The sequence below is a fragment of the Carassius auratus genome, chromosome 9, assembly GCF_003368295.1.
Source record: "Carassius auratus strain Wakin chromosome 9, ASM336829v1, whole genome shotgun sequence".
NCBI lineage: Eukaryota > Metazoa > Chordata > Actinopteri > Cypriniformes > Cyprinidae > Carassius > Carassius auratus.
The window spans coordinates 8,117,385-8,130,659 of NC_039251.1; the positions used below are offsets into that span (position 1 = coordinate 8,117,385).

Below are 13,275 nucleotides of genomic sequence, written 5' to 3' on the forward strand. Positions count from 1 at the left end.
AAAGATATTTTGTAAAAGTCCTTCTGTAAATATATCAACACTTAATGTTTGATTGGTAATATGCATTGCTAAGAACCTCATTTGGTCAACTTTAAAGGTGATTTTCTCAATATTTAGTTTTTTTTTTGCACCCTCAGATTCCAGATCTTCAAATAGTTGCAAAATCTCTGCAAAATAATGTCCTTTCCTAACAAACCATACATCAATGGAAAGCTTTTTTTTATTCAGCTTTCAGATGTATATTTTACACTTATGACTGTATTTTTTTTTTCTTTTTGGTCCAGGGTCACACACATGATGGAAACATTAAAATGTCCTGCATAGATGTAATAAATTGAAATGGTGCTTTTGGTAAAACTTTGCTTTCCTTCCAGGGAGACGTTGGATTCAGGGGTTTGCCTGGTTTGCCAGGACCACCTGGTGAAGGACTGCAGGGACCACCGGTAAGACTGATATCCATGTCATCTTATATAAACTCTCCTAACAGTAATGAGACTGATACTGACCGCCCCACACGTCCAGAACAAGAGCTCTGACCAGCATGCACAGCGAGTCTGTCTGTGTTGCTGTGGGGATTGAGGAAGACAAGCTGTCTGTTCCTCTCATATTAATCCTGCTGTCTCGCTGTTTCAGGGCAACATGGGAAGACCAGGTCCTGCAGGACCACAAGGACCCCCAGGGGAAGGCATTCAGGGACCCAAAGTAGGTGAACTATCAACTACCTGCAATAAAGGGTGGGGTGATAGAACTAAAATTATATATTTATTTAACATTTCATCTGGATATTTCTGTATTTACTCTTTAAAAAAAGGTGTTTTGTTTTCATAATGTCAGCCTAACAATTGAAAATGTATATATATATATAATGGAAGTCAATAGAAATCGAAACAGTTGAAATGTCTTGTTCTGCAGAGCAAAGAGAGTCATACAGGTTTGGAATAACATTAAAGTGAATAAATAATGACAGTATTTTATTTTTTGGGGGTGTGGACCATACTAATATTATATATGTATCATATCAGATATATATCATGAAATCATGAATATTCAAAATACCGTCCAGCTCTAATACAACATAGGATTGTGTTCAAGTCATGATAAACGTTGTTTGTTAAATCCATCAGGGTGATCAGGGGGCTCCTGGAGTGACAGGGCCGAGGGGCCCATCAGGAGAGGGACTTCCAGGCTCCAAGGTGAGACGTTGGTTTAAATCATACTGACAACATAAAGACTCGGCAGCAGACATGTAGCTTATACATCACATATTACATGTGTAAAGAGAATTTACATAGATGTCTTAGAGGCACAATAGCAAGAAATGACCCAAATGAACTCGACTACAGCAATAAAAATCATCAGTAAAAATGTATGTTGTGAATCCTTTAATTCATCTGTAAATCTCTGTCCTGCAGGGTGATCGTGGTTTGCAGGGCGAGAGGGGCTTCAAAGGAATGAGAGGTGACATGGGTGACCCAGGGACGCCAGGTCTAGCTGTGAGTTCATTTAGTTACTATAAACCAGCTTTTGTGGAAGAGCAGACAGAGTTTTAAATGTGAACACTAAATCATATTGTACAACATGAGCGTTTTAATCTCTCTCTTTAGGGAAGACCGGGAATCAAGGGCGAACAAGGGCTCACGGTAAGGTTTAATACATTTGCATCTTTTAAGCTGTATTTGGAGTTAATTTTTATAAAAACTGTGCAGCCATATGCATTGCAAATATTTAAAATTCTATAATTTAATAATTTTTAGAGAGAAGGCATTATCAAGCCAGTTAAGGAGATCATTTCAGACAAATGCAATCATATGCATTGTAAATATTAGCAAATTTATTCATTTTTAATTATTTTTGAAGAGAGGAAAATCAAGCTGTTAAAAGAAGTTATTTTAGGAAAACTATGTATCCATATGCAATGCAAATACTGGTATTTTCAGTCATTTTTTAATGATTTTTCAGACATTGATGATTACATTTTAGTATGCAACCAAATGCATTATAATACTGAGTTAATTTAGGAAAACTATGCAAACATATGCATGGTAAATATTAGCAAATTCAGTCATTTTACAGTTTTTTAACAAAGAGAAGACAATCGAGCTGATTAAGGAGTTAATTTTAGGAGAACTATGCAGTCATATGCTATGTAAATATTTGTAAATACAGACAAAACATAAACTGATTAATGTGTTAATTTTAGTGCAAACGCATGTAAATATTAGCAAATTCAGTCATTTTTATTATGTTTCAGAGAGAAGACATAATCAAGCTAATTAAGGAGATCTGTGGTGAGTTGTACACTTTAAATATGACAAAACAAATTATTTGATATTGAGTAAAACAGGTGTTTCATGATATGACTGCATATATTTCTAGGATGTGGTATTAAGTGCAAGGAAAGGCCCATGGAGCTGGTGTTTGTGATTGACAGCTCTGAAAGCGTGGGCCCGGAAAACTTTGAGATCATCAAGGACTTCGTCACAGCTTTAGTGGACCGCGTCACAGTGGGCCGTAATGCCACGAGAATCGGTCTAGTTCTTTACAGCTTGGACGTCCATCTGGAGTTTAACCTGGCCAGGTATATGACCAAGCAGGATGTCAAGAAGGCGATCAGGAACATGCCTTACATGGGAGAGGGCACTTACACTGGCACTGCCATCCGCAAAGCCACGCAAGAAGCCTTTTACAGCGCCAGGAACGGGGTCAGAAAAGTAGCCATCGTCATTACAGATGGACAGACGGATAAGAGAGAACCTGTTAAGCTGGATATGGCAGTACGAGAGGCTCAAGTGGCGAACATCGAGATGTATGCGCTGGGAATCGTGAACACCTCTGACCCAACACAGGCCGAGTTCCTGAGGGAGCTCAACCTCATCGCTTCTGACCCTGACAGTGAACATATGTTCCTCATTGATGACTACAACACACTGCCAGGTGAGCATGGGAGAAAATTAACCTATATACACAGAAAGGTTTTTTTTTTATTATTATTTTATTATTTTTTTGCATTTAGGCCTGGGCAATAAAAAAAAATATTATTATAATATAAATATATAATAGAAAATGTATTTTCTTACAGTTGTCATAAAACAAATTTTGACAATAAATACTGTCAACAGGGAGAAAAATAGAGTAAAATATTATATTTGATATGAAATACTATTTTTTTACATAAAAATAAAATGTATTAAAAAGAAATATAATATACAAAAATATATATTTGAAACATTCATAAAAAATTTATTAACAATATTGAATATTGTCGTTAGGCCAATCATTTTTTTTTACATTATATTTTTGGAAATTAAAAATAAATACATAAATAGCATACATTTTTTTGCTATATAATATAATATAATATAATATAATATAATATAATATAATGCTGAAAAAATAGAATACAATTGTATTACAAATATATTTTTTAAAACAGCCATTATCACCAATTATTTTAAAAATGTTTAATGCAAAGGGAATCTGTATATATATATATATATATATATATATATATATATATATATATATATATATACCTACATGAACAATTTAATAAATGAAAAAATGCCACCCAGAGACTTTCATGAGTATTTTAGAGGTCTGAATCGGTTTATTGAAATGAACAATTTGAACAGATTCCCTAAAATGAATCAGTGAAAATGGTTTAGAAATTTCTAATTATTGGAGGGATTAGTCTACGGCAGTTATCGCCCCGATCAGACATATGCATTTAGCAGACGCTTAATGTCCAAAAGACATTAAGACGCTTTATCCAAAGTGACTTACATTGCATACAGGCTAACACCCCCCCGGATTCGATCCCCCAACCTCGTGCTTGCTAACGCAATGCTCTACCACTTGAGCTACAGGAACACTTATGTGTCTTTTTCTGTACTGTAGCAGACATGGTGCCTAGATAATTCATACCTCTTCGTTTGAAGTGTGGTCCCGAAAAATCTTCGTTTGAAGGGCTATCTGGCCCTTCACCTTACCCCTTACCCCTACACCTCCAACCAAAAGAGAATCGAGACATGGGGAAGGGTAAGGGGTACAATTGGGATTGAGCCTTAGTCTAATACTACACTCTTTAAAACTCATTTTCATTCATTTTTTGAAAAATCACCAGCAAGTATCACCAGCAAAATAACCCTAACTGCAAAGATGAAAAGTTTCAAATGTAAAGTCCAGGTTATATAATTGCATCTTGCTCTGTGTTGGGTCTCATCTTGCAGCTCTGGAGTCTAAGCTGGTCAGCCAGTTCTGTGAGGATGAAAACGGGGCCTTGTACTTCAACCGGATTACCAACGGCTTGAACGGAAACAACAGATATGGCTACAGTAACGGTAATGGCCAAGACGATGTTTCTTCATACGGGAATAATGGCCATGGGAACAGATTTCAGGAGATTTCACTGGATAAATCTCAGACTCACTCTAGAGGCAGAGGACACAGCATAACTCTTCCCATCAACACCGGCCCTATCAAAACACAGGTCAATCAACACAACTAACTTCCTGTGAATTTCTTATGAATGCTAGACTAATGCAGACTGATATGAACCCGACCGCTGTCTGATTCTGTGCTGTTGCTTCTGTGCAGGTGGAGAAAGACTATGAGGGCGAGGATCTAGACAAGACACAAACCCAAAGTGGAAGCACTATTGCTGTAGTCAATAAGACCGTGCAACCTGTACAGCCTGGAACATCATCTTCTTCATCATCATCATCATCATCATCATCAGTATCAACACATTCTACTTCAGTGAATGTGAATGTGAATGCAAAGCCTCGTCCAGTAGTGATAAAAGGTAGTTTTTTATACAACTGTTCTTACACAATTATTGATGATATTGAATTATTAAATGTTACACATTATGTTTCTATAATATAAAATAATGAATAATATATATATATATATATATATATATATTTATATATATATATATATATATATATATGATCAAACTATTTATTTATATTATAAAATAACAAATAAAACAGATTTTAATTGAATATTATTTTTTTTTTACATAAAACAAACGTGGATAATATGGAATATTATAAATTGGACAAAAATAATAATAACAATGATATTTTATTTTATAAATATACGAATAAATATAAATGTATAATTATACAATTTTACACATAATAGTTTTAAATGTATAATATAACATAACATAACATTATAATATAATTTAGATACAAAAATGTATTAAATTGAATTATATTATTAATATTTAAAGTAATGGATAACAAAATACTATGTTTATACAAAAGCAGTAATAAAACATAAATATTGACATAAATTTTACAGATAAGCTAAAGATATTTTGTCATAAAAATAATAAATAATATTAATTTTGTATACAAAAGTTGTTCTAAAATCTATTGACAATATGGAAAATTTGACTATATTAAATTTAATATACTAAGTTTTCTGAATGATTAAATATAGTTATTTTTATAGTAAGTTTTCAGAATTGTGAAAGTTTTCAGAACTAATTAAAAAAAAATAGTTTTTATTTTCTGAAAGTGTTAAGTGATAGAACTTTCTCTCCTTCGCCCAGAATCGGCTCCTCTGGATCCTCGGTGTTCGCTCAGTCTGAGTCAGGGCTCCTGTAGAAACTATGTCATTCACTGGTACTACGACAAACAGGCAAACGCTTGTGCTCAGTTCTGGTACGGAGGCTGTCAGGGCAACGATAACCGCTTCCAGACAGAAGAAGAATGCAAGAAGACGTGTGTCCTCACCAGCACAGGTATCATTCGCTCCTACGGACATGAGTTCATACAAGATAATCTCTGTCCACAGCAGTGTTATTAATTATTACATTTATTACAAATATTTGTAACATTTGTTACATAAAAATAAACTTAATGTTGTTGTTATTTAACAAAAACTAAAACAAATAAAATACATTTTGGTAACTGAAATGAAGCTCAAATAATATGAAATGTAAATATTAAGTGAAACCTTAAAAACACACACACACACACACACACACACACATACAGTACATACATACACACATATATATCCCTTTTTTTTTTTTTTTTCAGATCATCAAAATATTATAAATATTTCACAAAGATAACCCGAATAAATACAAAATGCAGTTTAGAAATAATTATTTCATTTATTAAAGAGAAAAAAAGCTGTCCAAACCTGCTTGGCACTACATGAAAAAGTAACTGCCCCCTAAATCTAATAACTGGCCGTGACACCCTTTGCAGCAACAACTGCAATCAAGTGTTTGCGATAACTGGCAATGAGTCTTTCACATCACTGTGGAGGAATTTTGGCCCATTCTTCCCTGCAGAATTGTTTTAATTCAGCTACATTAGAGGGTTTTTTTAGCATGAATGGACTGTTTAAAGGGTTAGTTCACCCAAAAATGTAAATTGTCATTAATGACTCACCCTCATGTCGTTCCAAACCCGTAAGACCTCCGTTCATCTTCAGAACACAGTTTAAGGTATTTTAGGTTTAGTCCGAGAGCTTTCTGTCCCTCCATTGAAGCTGTGTGTACGGTATACTGTCCTTGTCCAGAAAGGTAAGAAAAACATCATTAAAGTAGTCCATGTGACATCAGAGGGTCAGTTAGAATTTGTTGAAGCATCGAAAATACATTTTGGTCCAACAATAGCAAAGACTACGACTTTATTCAGCATTGTCTTCTCTTCCGTGTCTGTTGTGAGAGAGTTCAAAACAAAGCAGTTTGTCATATCCGGTTCGTGAACGAATCATTCGATGTAACCGGATCTTTTTGAACCAGTTCACCAAATTGAACTGAATCATTTTAAACGGTTTGCGCCTCCAATACGCATTAATCCACAAATGACTTAAGCTGTTAACTTTTTTAATGTGTCTGACACTCCCTCTGAGTTCAAACAAACCAACATCTCGGAGTAATGCATGCACTCAAACAGTACACTGACTGAACTACTGTGAAGAGTGAACTGAAGATGAACGCGGAGCTGAGCCAGATAACAAACGAAAGATTGACTCGTTCTCGAGTCAAGAACCAGTTGCATTCCAAAATGTGATGCTTTGCATCTTTCTGGCATCTTTTATTGAATTTTTCTTCCTTTGTTTTCATAGCAGGCTAAGCGGGATGAAGATCAACATCGCTGATTCTACAATGAACCCCAATAAATGAACTTTATGCTGGTGATGGTGTACCCCAATGACAGATGCCTACAGCATTCAGACGTTCTTATTATAATATCATAAAAATGTTCCCTATCTTTAAGCTCAGGATCTGGAGAAAATGTTTATGCACCAAATAAGTCAAAAATATTTCATGAAAACGCACCTGCTAAAGTGAAACACAGGTGTAATTATGAAGCTGCAAAGGCCATTTATTCACATTTCTTATATTTCTTGGCATCCACTGAGAATCTGTGCACTGCTCTACATGTGACAGTTGTGACATGCAGAAATATTATTCACTGGGAATTGATTGTATATATGTTTTGTTTTATTTAAAATTTAAGTTACAATTTGTGACTTGAGTGAAGCCACAGGCAGATTTAGTAGACTGAAATGTCATTAATTATGTCTTAGGGGTTTTATGGGGATATTATCATTTTGTAGGGAATAAAACAAACAAATCAAATAGTTAAGCCACTAAAGTCCTAATAATTTAAATGCAATTGTGATTTTTTTTTTCAAAGAAAACATTTTGTATATATTCTTTTTCATGTGTCACAGTAGCTTTATGATAATATTCAGACAAAATAGATTTGCATTCCTGAATTTTTTTATTCAAAACATATTTGCCTTTTTTTATGAACTAACCCTTTCCTAACCATTGTCTGAAATAAGTTGTTATTGAATTGTAGACATTTTTTTGTTTTATACAAATACAAATGATATTTTTGAATGTGTTCTTTTGTGGAATTCTTGAATAAAATGTTTGTTTAATAATGATGTCTAACTTTGTGCTTGTTATTGACCGAGAAAACAGATAGATAGATAGATAGATAGATAGATAGATAGATAGATAGATAGATAGATAGATAGATAGATAGATAGACATAAGAAAAATGCGAATATTCCATTTTGAGCTTGATTAGTTTGACTAATTTTGAGTGTAAATACTGGGTATCTCTTGGGATAGTTTAGAACATGCAACCAAAATTATGGGAAAGACTACTGATTTTACAGTTGTCCAGAAGACAATCATCAACACCCTCCACAAGTCAGCCAGGGTCAGTCACAGAAGGTAATTGCTGAAAGGGCTGGCTGTTCACAGAGTGCTGTATCAAAATATATTCAGAGAAAGTTGACTGGAAAGAAAAATGTGGTAGGAAAAGGTGCACAGGCAAGGATGCCCACAGCCTTAGAAAGATTTTCAGGAAAAGCTGGAATCAGCACATCAAAGAGTCATCACACTCGGACGTCTTCAGGAAAAGAGCTACATCTGTCACATTCCTAGAACCAAGACACTCCTGAACCAGGAAAAACGTCAGAAGCATTTCACCTGGGTAAGGAGAAAAAGAACTGGACTGTTGCTCAGTGGTCCTCAGTCCTCTTTTCAGATGAAAGTAAATTTAGCATTTCATTTGGAAATCAAGGTCTGGAGTCTGGAGGAAGACTGGAGAGCTACAGAGCTACATGCTTCCATCTTCTAACAAGCGTTATGGAGATGCTGATTTCATTTTGCAGGACTTTAGCACCTGCCCACAGTCTTCCAAGTGGTTTGCTGACCATGATATCACTGTGCTTGATTGGCCAGCCAACTCACCTGACCTAAACCTCACAGAGAATCTATGGGGTATTGTGAAGAGGAAGATAAGTAACATCTGACAAACAATACAGAGGAGATGAAGGCTGCTATCACAGCAACCTGGGCTTCAATAACACCTCAGCAGTGCCACAGTCTGATCAGCTCCATGCCACGCCGCACTGAATGTGAAACATTCATATTTTTTGAGATACTGAATTTTTAATTTTCCCAAGCTGTAAATCATACCCATCAAAAATTAAATAATAATAATAATGAAAACTCAGTTTGTGTGCACTGAATCTAGAATATAAGAAAGTTTGCTTTTTTTCATTTAATAACAAAAAAATAAGGAACTTTTCCATGATATTCAATTTTGTTGTTGTTGAAATGCACCTGTATAGCAAGCATGATAAATCTACTTTTAGATAATCACGGTTTGTCCCTTCCGGACCGCCGTACTCACTGATGTTACCGTGGTGACGTGAAGACGCTCTGCGCTAAATCCTCTTGCACAGTGACAGAGGATCAGTCAATATTATCGACAGAAAACTATATTTCCTTTGGTTTAGTTTCGCGTATAAAGCGCCGACAGTAAGGACTTGTGATGGCGTCGGTGTTTGACGTTCTCTGGGAGGACAGAGACGTGAGATTTGACATCACTCCGCAGTAAGTCCCGAGGCTAATCTGCTAGCTCATACACTACAACCATTTAGTGTTTTATTCTCCTCTCTTCTTCACTTAAGACAGATGAAGACCAGACCAGGCGAAGCGCTCATCGACTGCCTGGATTCAATCGAGGACACAAAGGGAAATAATGGTGACAGAGGTGATTAAGTGTATTATTTCAGCCTTGTTACATGTGGTTACCTTTATGTAACGTTATGTATATTAAATTGTATTAATCGGTACGTCTCGTTTTGTCTTTATACAGGAAGACTCCTGGTGACCAATTTGAGGATAATCTGGCATTCACTGGCACTACCAAGGGTCAACTTGTGTGAGCGTTACATCTTTCATTGCACTGGACAGATGACAGTGCACTCATAAAACAGCATCTGGATGCTTTTCTTGTATTTAAGTCAAACCAATTCTTCATTTGTGATGTAATCATTCATGCATCAGAGAGCTGCTTGACATTAGTTGTCTTTTACCTTTTTATTTGTCTTCTGTTTTTATTTATTAACAGCTGTGGGATACAACTGCATTATAAATATCACCACGAGGACAGCGAATTCAGTGAGTCATCCGAATGCATGTTTTCCTCATTCTTTTTTTTAATGGCTGATATAAAATCTTCCCTTTTTTTCCAGAAACTGAGAGGTCAGACTGAAGCACTTTACATATTAACCAAATCTAATAACACTAGATTTGAGTTCATATTCACCAATGTGGTCCCAGGGAGTCCAAGACTGTTCACATCTGTCATTGCTGTTCACAGGTACATAAGCTATACATAATGACACCATTAGACCACTATAGTGACTAATAAAAGTTCAAATAATCTATCTTTTTCTATTCCTTTTTTTTTTTTTTTTCTGAGTTGGCATATTGACTAAATTAACAAACTAAATCTAGCATTTAGATTTGTAGCTCAATATATACAATATTCTGTGAACTGCAGAATAATACATTCTAATTTTTTTATTTCTAACCACAGTTAATACTTAAAAATAAAATTCTTAGGAGGGAGGGACATAAAGAAATACCACATAATCTGACAAAACAGAAAGCACCAGAAAGGAGAGTTTTTGATTGGTTAATTTGAACCTTTAAATAAAATCAATTATTCAGAGGAAATAATATTATAGGAAAGCCTATAAGAGATGTTGCATAGGATAAACTTAATAGAAAATAGAACAAAATATTATGCCGAAATGATTGGAATTTCAATAAAATATATACATTTTTGCATTTTATTCATTCAGCTGACACAAATAATAAGAAATATTAAGCCATGCCTTTACTTGTAAAGTATTAGTACAGTTAACTTATCATTTGTGTTTCTTTCAGAGCTTATGAAACTTCCAAAATGTATCGAGATCTAAAGCTAAGAGGAGCTCTAATTCAGAATAAACAGCTGAGGCTTCTGCCGCAGGAGCAGGTTTATGACAAAATCAATGGAGTCTGGAACCTGTCCAGTGATCAGGTATTTTCAGTGGATTGAATGTTTAATAGGAGTTTGACTGAGACGTGTCTGTTGCTGTGCCGTTAAACAACAAAGCATGGGCTTGTGTTTCAGGGTAATCTTGGAACGTTTTTCATTACTAACGTGAGGATAGTGTGGCATGCCAACATGAACGAGAGCTTCAACGTCAGCATTCCCTATCTACAAATTGTAAGTGTTTATTTTGCTTCAAAAGACTCAGCCATCAGTAATGAGTTGTAACTGTGATTTCTTTTTCCTATTGTTTTGTCTGAAGCGCTCAATAAGGATTAGAGACTCTAAATTTGGACATGCTCTTGTGATTGAGAGCTCTCAACAGGTAAGTTTGAACCAAGATCACTGGACAAATAACATTTATGTCATATGATGTGACCTATAATGACCCTAAATTTTCATTAAAAGCACATATTTTCTTAAAATTACTATAATTTTTAATGGGATACTATTTTGTACATTTACTAGGCACATTTTTTTTTTTTAAGGAATTATTAAGCAAGGACACATTACGTTGACAAAAAGTGACAATAAAGATATTTATTTTACAAAATATTTACATTATTCAATAAATGCTGTTCTTGTAATCTTTCTGCTTATCAAAGATCTTTAAAAAATGTATCACGCTTTCCACAAAAATGTTTTCAATATTTGATGATAAGAAATGTTTCTTGAGATGCAAATCATCATAGAATGGTTCTGAAGATCATGTGACACTGAAGAGTAATGATCACAGGAAATTACATTTTTTAATATATTCAAATAGAAAACAGTTATTTTAAATTGTTATAATATCTCACGATATTACTGTATTTTAATCAAATAAATGCAGCCTTGAACATTATTACAGATCGATCTTACACACCCCAAAACTATTGACCGGTTGTCGTTGTGGAATTTATTCGGTGGTGTGAATGTTGTGACATTTTGTGCTGTTTCCTCTCTCTTAGACAGGAGGATATGTGCTGGGATTCAAGATCGACCCAACAGACAAGTTACAAGATGCAGTGAAGGAAATCAACTCCTTACACAAAGTGTACTCGGCAAACCCCATTTTTGGTGTGGAATATGAGATGGAAGAAAAGGTAGGATTGAAGATTTTTGATCTATTGTGAAAAGCACAATAATTTTGTTCATCAGTATTAAACTTGGCTAGAATGGTTCCACATTTCAGTAAAGTAAAAGCAAAAAAAAATAGGTAAATAACATAAGCTTTCTGTCTCAGCCTCAGCCTCTGGAGGAGCTGACAGTAGATCAGCCGCCTGATGACGTGGAGATTGAGCCAGATGAGCACACAGACGCTTTTACCGTGAGTTTTACCTCATGTGCTACTCTCAGAGATAATGACACTCTGCTTTCAACACAGTGTGTGTGTGTGTGTGTGTGTGCGCGCGCGTCTCTCACATGCTGAAAATAGCAGATCGCATAAGCCACAACTCACAATGTCCCATCAACACAGACTTTTGTTGCCTGGTATCAGAAATGTTTACACAGCCCTCTGATGATTCTGACATCAGAAACGTTCTGTTATCTAATACTTATTGTAGATTTTATTTTACACACAATCACTGATGTGCTTTTTCTTCTCTTATTCACCTCAAGGCTTATTTTGCAGATGGAAATAAGGTAAATTCTATGTCTGTCGGTCTGTATATCTATCTATCTATCTATCAGTCTAGAGGAACTGTCCATTTAAATGACATCTTTTCTTCTTCTTAAGCAACATGATCGTGAGCCGGTGTTCTCTGAAGAGCTGGGTCTGGCTATAGAGAAATTAAAAGATGGATTCACACTACAGGGACTCTGGGAAGTCATGGGTTAAAAAATTATGTATTTTCGCATTGCATTGTCTATATCCAATATTAAGATTTTTTCATTAGCAAAATGTCAAAATTGTATTTATTTTCAGAGCCGTTTTTGATATTTTATAAGTCTTATGTTTACAAATCAAATGTGAACCAAGTGTATGTAAAATTAAAAGTTCATTTTTAAACTTGTGTGTTAGATGAATAGACACAGAAATAGGAACATTCATATACGTGTTAAATACAAAATAATATATGTATATTGGTTTTAGGTAGAGAACTTTACGTGCTGATTTTGCTGTTGTATTGTAATAAATGTACGAGGGAAAATGATGTTGGAAATTGTTGTTTGATCATGTTTTTGGACACTTGTTTAAGCCGTTTTCATAGTAGTGGGTTGATCAAACCAACACGTGCAGTTTGTTGGCTCAGGATTGACAGGTCTGCTTAAAAATGTGCCAGAGGAGCTCAACTACTCCACAAATGACCAGAAGAGCTGATTAACACAGCTGATGTTTGCTGACATTTGAAGAAACAGAAGGTTGTAAAGTAAAAAGAGCATTTAAAGGAATACTTCACAA

At 34.9% G+C, this 13,275-nt stretch overlaps 2 protein-coding genes across 3 annotated transcripts in view; both read left to right on the plus strand.

Moving 5' to 3' along the window:
• The window catches only part of LOC113108273 (collagen alpha-1(XXVIII) chain-like), a 41,726-nt gene extending 33,797 nt beyond the window's left edge, over positions 1-7,929 (plus strand). Inside the window, exons 29-39 of one of the 2 annotated variants that reach the window (XM_026271202.1) lie at positions 375-443; positions 634-702; positions 1,125-1,193; positions 1,413-1,493; positions 1,605-1,640; positions 2,252-2,288; positions 2,377-2,934; positions 4,230-4,489; positions 4,597-4,804; positions 5,567-5,758; positions 7,102-7,929. In XM_026271202.1, coding sequence (XP_026126987.1) covers positions 375-443; positions 634-702; positions 1,125-1,193; positions 1,413-1,493; positions 1,605-1,640; positions 2,252-2,288; positions 2,377-2,934; positions 4,230-4,489; positions 4,597-4,804; positions 5,567-5,758; positions 7,102-7,109 — 1,587 coding nt within the window. In that variant the 3' untranslated portion in view covers positions 7,110-7,929. The remainder of the gene's footprint in view (positions 1-374; positions 444-633; positions 703-1,124; positions 1,194-1,412; positions 1,494-1,604; positions 1,641-2,251; positions 2,289-2,376; positions 2,935-4,229; positions 4,490-4,596; positions 4,805-5,566; positions 5,759-7,101) is intronic. The other variant, XM_026271203.1, reaches the window with a different exon arrangement.
• A 1,263-nt stretch (positions 7,930-9,192) lies between these two features.
• On the plus strand, positions 9,193-13,274 carry LOC113109300 (Bardet-Biedl syndrome 5 protein homolog). Its single transcript, XM_026272920.1, has 12 exons — positions 9,193-9,397; positions 9,475-9,557; positions 9,663-9,728; positions 9,918-9,967; positions 10,042-10,169; positions 10,742-10,877; positions 10,971-11,066; positions 11,152-11,214; positions 11,840-11,974; positions 12,115-12,198; positions 12,492-12,515; positions 12,610-13,274. The coding sequence occupies exons 1-12, from the start codon at positions 9,336-9,338 to the stop codon at positions 12,709-12,711; spliced, it is 1,029 nt and encodes a 342-aa protein (XP_026128705.1). The 5' UTR covers positions 9,193-9,335; the 3' UTR covers positions 12,712-13,274.
• Position 13,275: the final 1 nt, after the last annotated feature.